Below are 16,371 nucleotides of genomic sequence, written 5' to 3'. Positions count from 1 at the left end.
AACTCACTCTGTAGACCAGGCTGGCCTCGAACTCAGAGATCCGCCTGCCTCTGCCTCCCGAGTGCTGGGATTAAAGGCGTGCGCCACCACGCCCGGCTCAAGAGAATGTTTATGCTCATATTTAGAAAGCAAATTAATTCATTTTATTCAGTGACTTTTGGCATTGGTAATTTGGTATGTTAAATGTCTTTAAGGGTTTTAAAATAAAATAAATGTTAAATGTTAAAATAAATGTTAAAAATAAACATTTAAATGTAACTGCATTATAGGCAACAAATGTGCGTGCATGCATGCGTGCATGCGTGTGTGTGTGTGTGTGTGAGTGTGTGTGTGTGTGTGCTTGGAATTCAGAGGTTGGTTTCTGGCATTCTTCCTTGGAAGTTGCTCACCTTGCTTTGTGAGTCAGGCTCCCCCTCTGACCAGGAGCTGCTCTGTGAGCTCTAGAGAACCTGTCTTCATTTCTCCAGCACTGAGATTATAAGCATGTGCCCATCCTGTCATTTTAAAATGTGTGCTCTGGGATCACACTCAGGGCCTCATGCTTGCAAGGCAAGCGCTTTACTGGCTGAGCCCTCTCTCTAGCACATGGTCAGTCTTTTAAAACATTTTCCTTAGCATAGACTGCTTGTACAAAGTTATCCATTTCTTCCCCCATCTCTTCCCCTTCCCAGTATTTAACTTCTCCCAAATAGTCCCCACCCACTTTCACACCACATATATGATCCAGGTCCCACTTCATCATATGGGGGCAACATGTGTGCTTGCACTGACATTTACTGCAGTACAGTTTTCATGCTGCAGAATTCTTGCATGGTGATGAGCACCTTGATTGTGAACATGCAGCTTGCAGACACGGTGGCACATTCTACTTGTGTAATGTTTCCCTTGTCCCCCATATTCCCCCTTGCCCAATGTGGCCGACCTCCCCTTTCATCCCCAGACCTCAGCAACCATTGATGATCGTGTTTATTTTAATTACATTTATCTGTTTGTAACAGCTATCGGGCCATAGCTTTCTTAAAACAAATACGGAGTACCACATTTATTTACCCGCTAATCAATTGATGGATATGTGGCTCATTTTCAGGTATTGGCTATTATGAAAAATTGTTTATGAATATTCGTGCATACACATGCCTTTTCCTTCCTTTTGGTTACACTCTTAGGAATGACATAGATAAGTTTGTGCTTGATGCATTTAGGAGCTACCATCTAGTTTTCCACAGCATGTGTTACCATGTGAATTTATCTTTCACTCGAGTAGTATATGTGTGTGTGTGCATTCCAGTTTCTCCATGTGATGAGACTTGTTACCATGGGGTGTGGCGAGGAGCAGCTACTCTCCTCTAAATGTCTGCTGTCTTCCAAGGGTTCATCAGCTATTGCTGCATCGTTCATTTAAATGCCGTTTCAAACCATCCAATCCAGTTTAAGCCTGGATTTCTCTACTTTTGAGTCCCAAGAATTTATGGTATTTTCCTCTGCAGTTCCTGTCTGATGTATGGAGTTGTGATAGTCTTGCCCTGACTCATGGCTGGCTGTTTTAGTTTTTTCAAGGTAGTAGTTGAAATACAAACATTTGCAATTTCGGTGATGTAGTTTGTCACATTTCCCTTTATGGATCTTAGCCCGGGGCCAGCCCTGGCATTCAGGTACTGAGGTGGGACACAGCATCAGTCAGAAGAAGGCCAAAGGTAACTCTGGCCTTGTAACTCTCTCTTGCTGTTCTAGGGGCCAGAAGCTGATGGCCTCTGGTAATTTAACTCTCACTTGCTACTCTGTGGTTAAAACTTAAAAGCTGCTGGTTCCTGGCAATTAACTCCTTCTAATAGCATCAGGGAAAAGAAAAGAAAAAAAAAAACTTAGTTATTTTAAGAGTTCTTTTCTCTTTAACTCAGGCCTCCTGCTGGCCAGGAGAGAAGCTTTGAGTTCCTTAACTCTTCTTAAGCAAGAGAGAAAAGAAAAGAAGGGAGGAAGGGAGGAAGGAAGGAAGGAAGAAAAGAAAGGAAGAAAAAAGAAAAAAGAAAGAATAGAATAGAAAAGTTATTTTCTTGAGACACACTGGTTTAAGTAGAGAAGGGCTAAAATTCGTCTTTATTGTTGTCTTAATATTTATACTAAGGATAGTTGATCACATGGTTTGCTAAGCACTTTTACTTTCCATTAGTTCATAGTAAGTTTAAGGCACTAGTTCATGTCATAGTTTGATAAGGAGTTACAGCAGAATTGCTTACATGACTTTCCATTAAGATTAGCACCTGACTAGTATCTGTTTCTAGCTCCATAATTCACTATAAGTTTAAAGCAATCATTTTTATATTGTAAGTTAGCATGGTTTTGCCTTAGATACAAATCATCTGCCTTGTGTCCCATTATTTTTTAAGTCTTGTATAGATATATTAGTTCATAATTTATATTTACCTCCTTGCACCTATAATAAATTGCCCAGTTTATGACCTTTAGCTTCCAGGTTGTGTCCTCTTTCTTAACCTAGATGGAATCCTTGAGCATGAATTTGTTTCAATCCTGCTTTCTTTTCCTAGTGCAATTAGCCTTTGACACATGAACGTTTACAGAGCTCTATTTTCAGCTTTGATTTTATAGGGGGCTCAAGATTACTTGTATCAGTTTAGGAATTCTATAAAATCATTATCAGGAAGTATGAAATTATCAAATTGTCCACACAGCATTACTATATGAAACTACATCTTCATATTGATTCTGTAGAAAATCTGCCCAATAGGGTGGTCTGATGCCCAGTAATCATTAGGCTATGTAATAGTAGCAGGAAAGGTGTATCAGTAGCAAGAAGCAACCCTGGGATGAAGGCTCTAAAGACTCTGCCTCTCAGAGCTCACCCATTGTAGCAGTGCCAAACAGTGAGCCATCTGCAGGAAACTCACTTGCCTTAGACTTTCCTAGATGCTTCTGACAGATCTTGTCATTGGTCTTGCATCTAAGAACTTTGTTGAGGACTGAAGTGGGTCCCCTCAAAACTTCATATGCTGAATCCCTAGCTTTTACTGTGACTATATCTGGAGACAGAGCCTTCAGGGATTGTACTTGAAGCCGTTGAGGTCACAAGATAGAGACCTTGGTGTGCTTCTATCTTAGCGTGCTTCTTCTCAACGAGCTATCTACTGCCGCGATGAACACTAAGACAAAGATACTTGGGGAGAAGAGTTTACTGCATCTTTCTGGTCCTAGTCCATCGTGTGCAGGGAAGCCAGGGATGGGGCTCAAGAGCATGAAGCTGGAGGCAGAAAGTGAAGCAGAGGGTGTGTGTGTGGGGGGGGAGGGGGGGAGTGCTGCCTTCTGGCTTGCCTCCTGATGCTCCCACAACCCCCACCCTCACCCTTTTGCTGGAAATATTAAAAACTATCTCCAGCTAGCTCCTGCAGCATCTGGCTTGCTTGTTCTGGAAGCCAATAGTACTTCCTCAGCCATAAACCCATGTAGTCCGTGATTCCACATTCCAGTCAACTTTGCGGTTGTACATCACAATACCCAGTAATCCAGTAAAATCAAGACTCTTAAAGCTTAATTAACCAATCAGATTTATGTATCAATAATATCACAATTTACAAGATGCCAATACAATAATTTCAGAGCCAATTGATAACGATAAAAGTTTTATTCCACTTAATCTAACCTTACTATACCACAACTACGTCTTCCATCCCCTTCTACCCTGAGATGCTCCCTGTCTCTGCAACTCTTAGCTCTGCCTCCCTTTTCCCTGTCTAATCACAGACCTCCTCTGCACTAATGTAATTGGACAGGGAAAATCCTGCGACACCACCCCATGGTTTGACAGCATGCCTTGTCTTGTTTTTTTTTTTTTTTTTTTTGTTTGAGACAGGGTTTCACTAGGTAGGTCTGGTTGGCCTGGACCAGGATGGCATCCTGCCCACAGCAATTCACCTGCCTCTGCCTCCTGAGTGCTGGGATAAAAGGTACCAGCCTGCTTTCTCATACAATCCAAGAACACCTGACCAGGGTTGGCACTGCCCACAGCGGCCTGGGCCCTCCCATTATTAGTCATTAATCAAGAACATGCCTCATGGATTTGATTTGCCTACAGGTTAATCTGATGAATGTATCTCCTCCATTGAGGTTCCATGTTCCCAGATGACCCTAGCTTGTGTCAAGTTGACAAAACTAACAAGCAAGCAAACAAACAAGCACCATCGCCGACATAACATCTAAGAGGTGGGAGAGACTATGCAGAAGCATGTGTGCAAAGCAAGAGTCATAGGGAACGGAAGGTGGGAGAAGAGGACCTGGGAGTTGACCATGCTACCCTCTTACAGGGGTGCCAGTCTCCAAAACTGGGAGGACAGTATTTCCTCTCATGAAAGCTGATTGGCAATGGTTATCTGGTATATATATATAAAACCATTTAATTGCACTTATTTTTACTGTTTAGTGCAACTTTTGGGGGCTGTCACAGTCAGTTGTAAACTTGACACTCTGGGACAGTGGTTCTCAACCCGTGGATTGTGACCTCTTCGTGGGTTGAACGACCCTCTCACAGGGGTCACCTAAGACCATCGCAAAACACAGATATTTACATTAAGAGTCGTAACAGTAGCAGTTATGAGTCATTACAGCTAGAAAGTAGCAACCATAAAAATAGTTTTATGGTCGCGGGGTCATCACAGCATGAGGAACTGTGTTAAAGGGTCTCAACGTTAGGAAGGCTGAGAACCACTGCTCTGGGAAGAGGAACCCTCAAATGAGGAACTGCCTACATTGTGTTAGACTGTGGCCACATCCGTGAGGCATTTTCTTAATTGCTAATTGATGTAGGAGGACCCCGCCCACTGTGGGCAGTACTGCCCAATGGCTGGTGAGAAAAGTAGCTGACTGTGAGCCTGGAACGAGCCCATCAAGCAGCATCCTGTCACGCACATGTGTGATGTGGTCTCTGCCTTATTTCCTGCCTTGGTTTCCCTGGATGACGGACTATGAACTGTGAGTTGAAGGAAACTCTGTTCTCTTCCATGTTTCTCGTCAGTGTTTCTCTCTGAACAGAAAAGAAACTAGGACAGGTCTGTAAGATGCATAGAATGATCTTGCATGGGCTTGGAACTGCGCAGACTGGGGCCGAGGAGGTTCTGACCACACCGGGAATAAAACCTTAGGTGGCTTGCAGGGACCGCAGTATTGGCTTAACCTCTTTGACGACACAGAATGGAAACAATGGAGAGAAAGCTGTGGTTTGGAGAGTGTGTATGTAGCCTGTGAATACGCCATCCACAGAGCAGCAACAGGACTCCTGGTGAGATCCCAGACAAAAGGGAGAGGCACTTTAACAACAGCAGCAGACTAGGAGAGTCTTGGTCATAAAGAGCTAAGTTCTTTAGTACTTGCGGTAGGTGGGACTGCGGGCAGCAGCTTGATTCCGCAGAGCAGATTTCCTAAGCAGAGCACTGAATGGATGGACAGGCCATGGTTTCCATAAATGACGCCTAGAGTCGTATGTGGGAAAGCCGAGAACAACGGAAAGAGTGGTTAAGTAGAAGGGGATTGTACTTGAAGACAGACAGTTCTCAGCCCATAGGTATGTTAATAACAGAGAAGCATGTTGTGGTGTCTCTTTGCTCTGTTCACATTCTGTACAGAAGCGTTTAAACTGCACTCGAAGCCATTCGCCAAGCCTTGCTGTTATTTCCTGAGCTCTTGGGCTCTTACTCAGAAAACCCTTGCCTCCTGCATTTATCTCGAAATGTTTGCCCACGTTAGCTTGAAGTCTCAGGTCTTACATTAGGCTCTTCAGTGCGCTTTGAGAGACCTTTGTAAAGGATGAGATCATTTGCCTTGTACATATGGATACCCAAATGCTGCTTTTTCCTCCAGTGTATAACTTGTTGGTCACGTGGTGAGAATCAGGCGCTATAGGTTCTTGAGTTTACTTCTTTTTATCCTGTACTGTCTATCCCATTGATCTATGTGTTTGAGTTTGTAACTGTATAGCAGTATAGAATACTTTAAAGTCAGTCATTGGCTCCCTCCACGATTGCTTGTTTGTCGCAGGATTGCTTTGGTTGGTTATTCAGGGCCGTTTTTGATTCCATGTAAATCTCAGGATGCCTTTCTACCTCAGTAAAGCATGGTGCTGGGGTTTCAGTGGGGTTTACATTAATTGTAGGTCATTTCCAGCAATATAACCATTTTTTAAAATAGCACGAATTCTCCCAGTTCAGAAACACAGGGATGTCGGTCTTTCTTCTACAGTCTTAATTTTCTTCCTGCAATGTCTTGGAGCTCATTAATGAGTTTTTTCACATCCTCATTTAGTTTGTTTAATGATACTTGATGATTTTGTGAGGGAAATCGCACTTGTGGTCTCTTAATGGTTGCATTATTGGAATACCTTGCTGCTCCGATGCAAATGCTCATCAGACTGGGGTACTTCCTGGCGGAGTCTCCAGGGGTCTCTAGGTGTAGGATCATGTCATCTGCACATGGGGACAGTCTGACTTCTGTCCTCCTAATCTATTTGTCCATTTCCTTCCTTCTCTTACTTCCCTGGATTAGAATTGAAGTGCTATATTGAGTAAGAAAGGAGAGAATTGGCAGGATTCTCAATCCTGATTATAGAGAACTTTTGTTTCTTTCCCCGTTGAGTGTTATGCCCGCTATCACTTGTTGCATATAGTGCTTATTATGCAGCAATGTGATCTTCCTGTCCCTAGCTCTCTTAGGGCTTTAATTGTACAGTGATGTTGAGCTTTGTCAAAGGCTTTTCTGCATCTACTGAAATGGTTGTGTGACTTATTCAAGATTTATTTTCTTTTAAAACATGTATGTATGTATGTATGTATGTATGTATGTATGTATGTATGTATAAGTATGTGTGCCTGCTAATTTTATGTCAACTTGACACATGCTAGAGTTGTCTGAGAGGAGAGAACCTTAATTGAGAAAATGCCTCCATAAGATCTGGTTGTAGGCAAGCCTGCAGAACATTTTCTTAATGATTGATGGGGGGATGGCCCAGCCCATTGTGGGCCGTGCCATCCCTGGGCTAGAGGTTCTGGGTTCTATAAGAGAGCATGCTGAATAAGCCATGAGGAGCAAGCCAGTAAGCAGCACCTCTCCATGGCCTCTGCATCAGCTCCTACTCCAAGCCCTCCTTCAGTTCTTGTCCTGATGTCCTTCAATGATGGGCTACAATGTGGAAGTGTAAGCCAAATAAACCCTTTCCCCCCACAACTTGCTTTTTGTCATGGTGTTTCATCACAGCAATGGTGACCCTAACTGAGACAAAAATTTGTACCAGGATACTGATAGTGGGGTATTGTTGTGACCGATGTGATCATGCTGATTTCTGTGGGAGGATTGTGGAAGGACTTTGGAACTTGGGCTAGAAAAGCCATCAAGTGTTCACACCTCGGTCATTTGTTCAGTAGGAGCATGGAAGGTAAGAGTTGAGAGAAATGCAGGCGATGGAGGCTTGGCCTGTGAAGTTCCAGAGGAATGTTTGAGAGTTGCTTATAGACTCTTTTGGGGCTGAGGTGAAATCTTCTGGGAAGGGTTCCCTTGGGATCAGCACACAGAAGCCATGCTCCACAAGCGGCCAAGGCTGTACCTTGTGCTGGCAGCCAGATTGTGTAGTGTAAGTCACTCGTGTGTTACTGGTTTGGAAGGCATGAAGGGGCATGGAGAACAGCTGAGGCTTGGCGGTGTGGCAGGGCTGGAGTCCCTGAAGAGAGCCCAAGAGATGCTACTGGTGAAAGTATATCCCAGTCACAGGAGACCCTGGCATTTTGGAGAGCCAAGTACCATAGGGCAACTGCCCAGGACAGCAGCAGAGGCGGAGTGGCACCTGCCAGAGTTTAGATGATGAGCTGTGTGTGCTGCAGAGGGTGGGGCTGGAGAGGAGTCCAGAAGACAGTGAGTGAATCCCAGCTATCAGATGTTGAGTTATTTACACTGTTGGAGGTTGATTTTGTGTTGAGCTGATTGTGACTGTGTCCTGGTTCTTCCCTCTTGGAAGTAAAGAAGTATTTAAAAATTTTTTTTTTAAAGCAAGAGCGAGAGAGCGAGAGCGAGAGCGAGAGCGAGAGCAAGAGAAAGAGAGAGAGAGAGAGAGAGAGAGAGAGAGAGAGGAGAGAGAGAGAGAGAGGAGAGAGGAGAGAGGAGAGAGGAGAGAGGAGAGAGAGAGACAAGATGGGATGTGTTTTTGCTACATAAGGAATCAAGTCAGACTTATACTCTGTTATTATTATTATTATTATTATTATTAATCAGCATTAGAGGTGACTCAAATCTGTTATGTTACATTGAACGTGCCCATTGCAATCTGATGGTAGGAACGATGGATGAGGTCCTTCTGTGGCTGTTTTGTTTTGAGACAGAGCTTACTTAGTTCCATAGCCCAGATTGGCCTAGAATTTTTGATCCTCCTGCCTTTACCTCATCAGGAGTGGGAATACAGCACTGCCTCTTCCTACATGTCAAGCTAAGAGACTAGCTTTTGTGTAACATTCTCTGCGTGTAACAGTCCTGCTTTTCTACACAGATTTCAAATGAAGATTGAGAACGGGACGAGTTAAGCAATGAAGGAAATGGTTATATCTAAGCTACTCACAGGTCGACCACAGTTAGGGAACCTGAAGTAATGATGTTCTGCACTATGTGTGTTGTCTGCTGTGATGGATGGACTATGATGTCATAATGAAAGAATAAATTAAGGGTCTAGATGTGTACAAAAGGAAAAAAATATATTTGATTGGTAAATTGTGAACAAAACAAAACAAAACAAACAAACAAACAAAAAAATAAGAGCCCATAATCGAGAGACTAAATTTTAAAAGAGATTTTTATGTTTTTAAAGTGATTGAATTTTAAAGTATTTGAATTTGTTAAGGACTGTGGCACTTTAAAGTTTGTAATCTGTTTTATATTGGTGACATTTATTAATCTGAGACCTTTGGGATGAACAACAACAAAAAGGAAAGACTGTGCCTTAAAAAGTGTTGTGTGTCAAGGTGGCAAGGGGTTAACTGTGCTGGCTAGTTTGAAGTGAACTTGATACAGGCTGGAGTCACCTGGGAAGAGGGAGCCCCAATTGAGGGAGCACCTCCATGAGATCAAGCTGTAGGCAAGCCCGCAGAACATTTCCTTGGTGACTGATGAGGGTGGTGCCATCCCTGGGCTGGCCCTCCTGGTTCTACAAGAAATAAGGCTGAGAAAGTCACAATGAGCAAGCCAGTAAACAGCACCCCTCCATGGCCTCTGCATGAGCTCCTGCCTCCAGGTTCCAATCATATTTGCGTTCCTGTCCTGACTTCATTCCGTGATAGACCATGATGTGGACTTATGGAAAGAGTTCTTTCCTTCCCCAACTTGCTTTTGGTCATGGTGTTGCACTGTAGCAATAGTAAGCCCAACTAAAACCACATGCATTTGTCTGTGGGTGTACGCACATAGGAATGGGTGCCTGTGAAAGCCAGAGGCGTTGGATTTCTGTGAAACTGGAGTTACAGGCAACTCTGACCACTTGACAAGGATGCTGGGATCAGAACTCAGGTCATCTGAAAGAGCAGGACATGCTTTAACCTTGAGCCAATAGTCACAGAACCTGGCCATGTGATTTGTGCCTTTGACTCTCCTTATGTGTATACTACATTTATTGACTTCCACCTTTGCCACCCACCTTTCCCATTCCCAGAAGGAGAGCAAGCTGGTCATGGTGTATGACGTTTGTAATGTGAGGCCGGAATCGGTCTATAGGTGTGTTCCTGAGGATCATTCCATCCGTCATCCTCAACGGAATCGGTGTTTGGTTTCCTTTTCTGTTAAGTTCATGTCTGGTTCCGTTGCCAGGATACTGTCAGCTCTGTGAGTGAGTTTGAAAGCATTCCCCCCTTCTCTGTCTTACTGACTGGTCCGAGGTGGGTGCTTGTTCCTTTTGAAGGGTCTGACGGAATGTCTGCATTTAGTCTCTTGTTGATAGACTTTTTATTTTATCTTTAGTCTTATAAATTTACCTATTTGTGGGAAAGTATTGAAATATATTAAAATATTTCCCAATGATCCTTTGGATTTCAGTAGTATCTGTTGTAATATCTCTATTTTAATTTCTAACTTTATTATTTTGTATTTTCCTCTAATTTTAGTTTATTAAGGGTTTATCAATCTTTATTTTTCCAAAGAATCTACTTTGTTTTAATAATTGGATGATTGAAGAGATTTTTTTTCACGTTAAAAATTTTTTTAGCTCTGGTATTATTTCTTTGCTTCTACTAATTATGCATTTGGTTGGTGCTTGTTTAGACTTTCCTGTAGATCATTAGGTTCTTATTTGAGGTCTTTCTGATTTTTTTTTTAAATCATCAATTTTTCAAAGATTTTAATTTATGTCTATTTATGTGTGAGTGTGTGCGCACTGTGTGTATGCAGGTGTCCACAGAGGTCAGATGAGGGTGTCAGATCCCTTGGAGTCAGAGTTACAGGCAGCTGTGAGCCATCCAAGTAGGTGCTGGGGACTCAAGTCCTCTGGAAGAGAAGCAAGTGTGCTTAACCTCTGAGCCATCTCTCCAGATGTTTGTTGTTGTTGTTTTTTTTTTGTTTTGTTTTGTTTTTGTTAGAACTGCCATGCCATTTTGAATGAAATGGCCCTCGTAGATTCATATATTCATATATTGGAGCAGTAAAGAAAGGGATTTCAAAATCCTAGGATGAAAATACAATCTGTAAAATACCCGGTCCCCAGTTGGTGGAACAGTTCAGGGAGGACAGGCTGTGGGCTTATTGGAGATGTCTCACTGAGGTAGGCTTTGAGGTTTCAAAAGCCCACACCATGCCAACTCTCTGCCTTGTGGTTGTCCGTCTCAGGGTGTGGGCTCTTGGGGCCATGCTACTGCTGCAGAGCCATGCCTGCTTTCCTGGTGCCATGATAGTCATGGGCTCGCCCTCTGAAACCATAAACCCCAGTACACTCAAGCAGCTTTGGTCATGGTGTCTGCACAGCATCAGAAGAGTAACTATGACAACCACCACTGCTGTGGGTCATAGATCTTATAGATTGTGTTTTCATTCTAGAGTTTTGAATTCCTTTTCTTTCCGGCTCCAATAACCCGCCAGTTATTTTAAACTCTATTATTTAATCTCCGTTTGTTTTCTGTAGTTCCTGAATTTTCTCCTGCTGCCGACTTCTGCTTCATCCCATTATGGTGTGTTGAGTTTCAAGAAAGTCTTTCAACTTCATCTTGTATTTACTTTTAGATTTACTTATTTTATGTGTTAAGGGTATTTGCTGGCACTTACGTCTGTATACCAGATGCATGCCTGGTGCCCACGGAGGTCAAAATAGGGCATCAGATTCCCTGGGACTGGAGTTATGGATGTTTGTAAGGCATGATGAGGCTGGGAATCAAACCTGAGTCCTCTTCAAGAACAAGTGTCCTTAACCACTGAGCCTTAGCTCTAGCTCCGTTGTTTGTGTTTCTAAAGACTGGCTTCATTGTCTACAAAGCAATGCATTTTGAAGAAAGCCGATTAATATGAGTACTGAATAGGTCAAAGGCACTGGGGCCGATGGGTTCTCTCTGGGGCTGGGTTGTGCAGTCAGGTCTGGTCCTGAGTTCCAGGATGGACCCCGGGGCTTTCAGCAGGCCTGCAGGCAGAGTCTTGCTTCCCCTGTGCTTTGGCTCGTCACACATGACGAAAGCTCTCCTTGGCTCCTGGCTAAGGTCTATCTAGAAGCTCAGTCCAAAGATGCTAACCTGGAATTGAGAGCCACTGGATTCTGCCCAGTTCTGGGTTCTCAGCCCTGGGCCTGGTATTCTACTTGAGTATGATGGTCTGGACTTAACTTCTTCCCTCCCTGAACCAGGGAGCCTCTCCCCACCACGTTACCTGGACTTGTGTTAGGTGTTCTGTGAAGTAGGTACCTCTTCCTTCTTTTCATATTATGATGATAAAACCGGGCACTGAGGCCTGGCCCTGCTTTGGTTTCCTTGGCCTTCCCAAGGCAGAATCTTCTGTGGGGAGATGGTCTCTGGAGGGTCTTGTTCAGCCGTCTCTCTCTCTCTCTCTCTCTCTCTCTCTCTCTCTCTCTCTCTCTCTCTTTCTCTTTCTCTCTTTCTCTCCTTTTCGAGACAGGGTTTCTCTGTATAGCCCTGGCTGTCCTGGAACTCACTCTGTAGACCAGGTTGGCCTCGAACTCAGAAATCCACCTGCCTCTGCCTCTCAAGTGCTGGGACTAAAGGCATGCGCCACCACTGCCCGACTAAATTTTAACATTTTTCTTCAGCAAACTGCCCATGGTCTCCATGGATGAAGCTTGCTCACTGAGTCTCTATTTATCCTGCAAGTGAAGGGAATGTGCGCTCCGTGCACCACGACAGTACAGGTGAAGAATTGTTACTGGCAACTAGGATGCCTCTCCACGGAATGCTTCCAGCTTCCCCGATGCTATGCCGATGCTGTGACGAGACTCCAGTCAGCCCGGGCTTTTTTCCCAGGAGTTTAGGATTCAGTGAGATGGAGATTTCTAATGCTGTGTAAATCAAGAGTGGCTGGTCTGTGTGGCAATGAGTGGGCTATATGAGAAGTTAAACATTTTCAATATATTACTGCAGATTTTTAACATAGGCAGTACACCGTGATTTTCCAAATTGTTTGACAGATGCTTGGTGAGCTTGGTTGATTCTTGAGTTGCCGTTTGCTTCTTCTTGAAATCTGTCCTCACTCTCAGTTTTTCTGACTCTCTAGGAACAGATATCCTATATTATTCCAATAAACAAGAAGCAGTACACTGTGCACCTCCAGAAAAGGTGATTTTTTTTTTTTCTTATTCTTTAGCTTGGCCTCTCATTTTATTTCTCTGAAACTGTTTACCTATAAACAGCCACGGAATATCAGAGCAACGATACAGCTAATAGAGGTGGGGATGTGTTTTCAGTGTGAGAAGGAAAAGCGGCATAACTGGGTACCATGGAAACATGTAAGGATGATGGGTAATACTGGGATGCAGGAAGCGAATAGACGCAGATAGAAGAGAGTAGAAGGAAGGGTGAGTTCAGGGATGCCAAGAGAAATGGCATTCAGCAAGTCATCAGGAGCAAAGCCTTGCAGCCTCTGCGAGCGAGCGAGCCTTAAGTTCAGCTGACACTCTGACCTCAGACACGCAAGGGCGTGTGGGAGGGTGGGCACTGTTGCTAGCCTTTGTGTGACCAGGCTCAGGGGAGAACCGGAAGCAGCAGACTCAGTGGTTGCTGAAGCTGGAGGGAGTGTGAAGGAAGTAAAATGGAAGTAACAGAGTATGTGCAGAACATGGAACCACTAGAAGTCCAGGCTTAGACTTGAGTTTCAGCGCAGAGGCTAAGGATAGTAGGATATAATTTTCTTCAAACACATTATCAGAACCATAGATAATTATATATTGTATATTGTGTACAATGTATAATATATACATGTTATATATTATTTACAATGTATACTATATACATATTATATAATACATACTTTATATATTATATATCATATACAATACACTTGTTATAATAATAAAAATATACAATAAATATAATACCATGAATGTATATTTATATATTTTATGTTATATAATTATAAATACAAATATCTTTATAAAATATGTCATGAATAAAAATATTTAATATTCTATAGAACATGTTATGTTGTAAATTACATAATATATAATACATCTAAATATTATATAATAGATACAAGTAAATTATATGTAGTATATAGTAATCAATGTTTATATCATAATATATATTAGAATAAGGAGCAGAAAATTCTGACAATCCTCCATCCAGTTTATATCTCTGTAACTAGAAAACTGGCTCTAGCTCTCTTGCAGCCTCTTCCCTTTATTAACGGAACTAGTGGGCTGGAGAGCTGGCTTAGTCAGCGGTTAAGAGTGCTTATTGCCCTGGCAAAGGACTTGGCCTTTGTCCTCAGTGCTCACCCCAACCTCAGTGGCCCATAACCACCTGTAACCCTAGCTTTAGTAGGTAGGGTACTGTCTGGCTCCTATGGGGATCTACACACACTGGTGCACAAATCTACATAGACGCATACATAAACATGAAAAAAAGGAGAAATCTTTCTGAAAAAAAAACCCATTAAGCAGGTGAAATTATTTTGAGTAAATGTGTATTACTTTGCATACAGTGTAATATATGTCAAAGGAAATATATGCCACCACCATGTCAGAAGTTGCCCTTTTCTCCGAAGCCCTGGAGAGTAAACCTTCTAGTTTTTAGGCCCTCTATAGTTTCTACCCACACTACTTGCTACCTCCAGCTGCTCTAGCTGGAATGTCCCCAGAGCGTGCCCCCAGTGTCAAGTTAACGGGCATGGCTACGCCTCAATTGTGTTATTTACAGAAACATGGGGTGGGGCAGAGTTTACTGATGGTTGCTCTGTTGTTTCTTGAAGAGTAACTCAGAATTGTCTCTCTTTTTTTTGTACTTAGATATTTTTTAACAAATCATTTTATGGTTTATATGTATAATCAAGGATCTACAAGTTTTCAGTCTCCAAACATTCCGGTAAGATTTAAGTTATTGTATGAATTTTCAAAAAACTTCAAAATAACTGAGTGGTTGGTTTCCCAACACACAAGGCTCACACGCCATTGGGGATGCACTCAAGGTACTTACTGCTTGGTCACGGAGTGCCTCCTACATCTTGGCAGAGTTAGCTTAGTTGACTGAGGGTCGTTCATGGGTACAGCCTGTAGCCTACTGCTCCACCTGCCCTTCCCGAGAACTGTGGATATAAATGAAAGTGAAATGAGCAGGACCCAAGAGCACAGAAGCACAGATCAAAACCCCTCGTACCCATTGCCGGCTGCATACACACACATATCCATCCTCCTGTGCCCTGCGTGTGTTCTCTGTCCCTCGGTCAACCTTGCTGTGCAGACCTGAGAAGTCTGAACGAGTAAAGTGATGTGCTGAAATATTTTAATATGGATGTGTGTTTCCTGTGTATTTACTATTGCTTCCCTTTGGCTTTTTTCTTTTGGAAGTGTGTTGTCTAGTGAATGTGTGTGGAGCATGGTCCCTTCCTGTTCTCATCACACAACCTCCGTACCTCTGCCCTTACAGGTGACATGCTTTGTGTTAGCATGGCTCCTGAGTTCCCCCTTTCCTGCCCCACCAGGCCCTCTAAGCTTCCAGAGTCTTACAAGATAACCTCCTTCTCTAGGCGGCCACATCATGGTTTCTCAAGGTTCCCAGGGCTTTTAGTTGATGTCTTAAATCCATACATTGGGAAAAAAAATTCTGGAGACTTTCTGAGTATCACTTTATGCATGGCAGTGCGGATCGTGTATTTGTGCACAGTATCCAGCTGGTTGTGTCTGGTTTCAAAGCAGGAAACTATCGGAAAGCCTCGTCACTTCTTCAGTAACCAGTTTCCTCTTTCTTTCCCCCAGGCTCAGTGCTATTATCAAGGACACGTCAAAGGCTACCCAAACTCAGTCGCCACCCTCAGCACGTGCTCTGGACTGAGGTTGCTCATTTTCTCCTGCTTGGGCTGTGATATTTGGCCATGGTGAATGTATTCCACCTCCGTTCATGTGCAGCTGGGGCAAATTTCTCACAGGCTGATTGCTTGGTGAAGTCATTTCTCCAGGCAGGGCCCCAGTGGTCTGGGATCTGTCTCGCCCTCCATTTGCTGGCCAGAGATGATTTTTAACGTTTGGAGGGTTTAGATGTCCTAATATCCTTGCCCTTCTCTTAACAACAGAAATGTGAATGGAATGTTCTGGGTTACCGGAGCAAGGTTTAAGACAGCATCTTTATCTTTTTCAGCAAATAGGGATTTTACAACACCTACCACGAATCTTACAGTTTGGAGACAAAAAGTAAAATAAACATAAATGAGTCTTGCTTTCCCTTGTGAAAATTATCTTTATAGCAAGGAGGCAAGTCACACTGCTGTAATTATTAGTTAGGTACTCTTTCTTTCTTTTTTTTTTTTTTTTTTTTTGGTTTTTCGAGACAGGGTTTCTCTGTATAGCCCTGGCTGTCCTGGAACNCACTTTGTAGACCAGGCTGGCCTCGAACTCAGAAATCCGCCTGCCTCTGCCTCCCGAGTGCTGGGATTAAAGGTGTGCGCCACCACGCCCGGCTGTACTCTTTCTTTTTAAAGAAATAACAACAGAGTGCTTTCTTTAAATATTGAATTATTTGGTTTCTTCTTTTCTGCTTTGGAGAGGTTTCAATCTTGTCAGCATTCTCCACCTCTGTTTTTAGTGTACATCTTTGTTATTCCAAATGTTGTCTGAGCTTCCAGTATGGAACCTTGGAATTTAAACCTGAAACCATTTTCTCAGCTAGCAGTGACATACTAGGCGACCTCTATTCAGGGAAGCAGAGA

At 43.1% G+C, this 16,371-nt stretch overlaps 1 protein-coding gene across 1 annotated transcript in view; it reads left to right on the top strand.

The window, feature by feature from the left end:
• LOC110299910 (disintegrin and metalloproteinase domain-containing protein 32) overlaps positions 1-16,371 on the top strand; it is a 102,087-nt gene that overhangs the window by 11,875 nt on the left and 73,841 nt on the right. The window contains exons 3-5 of the mRNA XM_021169865.2: positions 12,730-12,791; positions 14,459-14,534; positions 15,425-15,501. Coding sequence (XP_021025524.1) covers positions 12,730-12,791; positions 14,459-14,534; positions 15,425-15,501 — 215 coding nt within the window. The remainder of the gene's footprint in view (positions 1-12,729; positions 12,792-14,458; positions 14,535-15,424; positions 15,502-16,371) is intronic.

The sequence above is a fragment of the Mus caroli genome, chromosome 8, assembly GCF_900094665.2.
Source record: "Mus caroli chromosome 8, CAROLI_EIJ_v1.1, whole genome shotgun sequence".
Classification (NCBI taxonomy): Eukaryota; Metazoa; Chordata; class Mammalia; order Rodentia; family Muridae; genus Mus; species Mus caroli.
The sequence above is the reverse complement of the archived record's forward strand: the minus strand, read 5'-3'. Positions and strand labels throughout refer to the sequence as shown.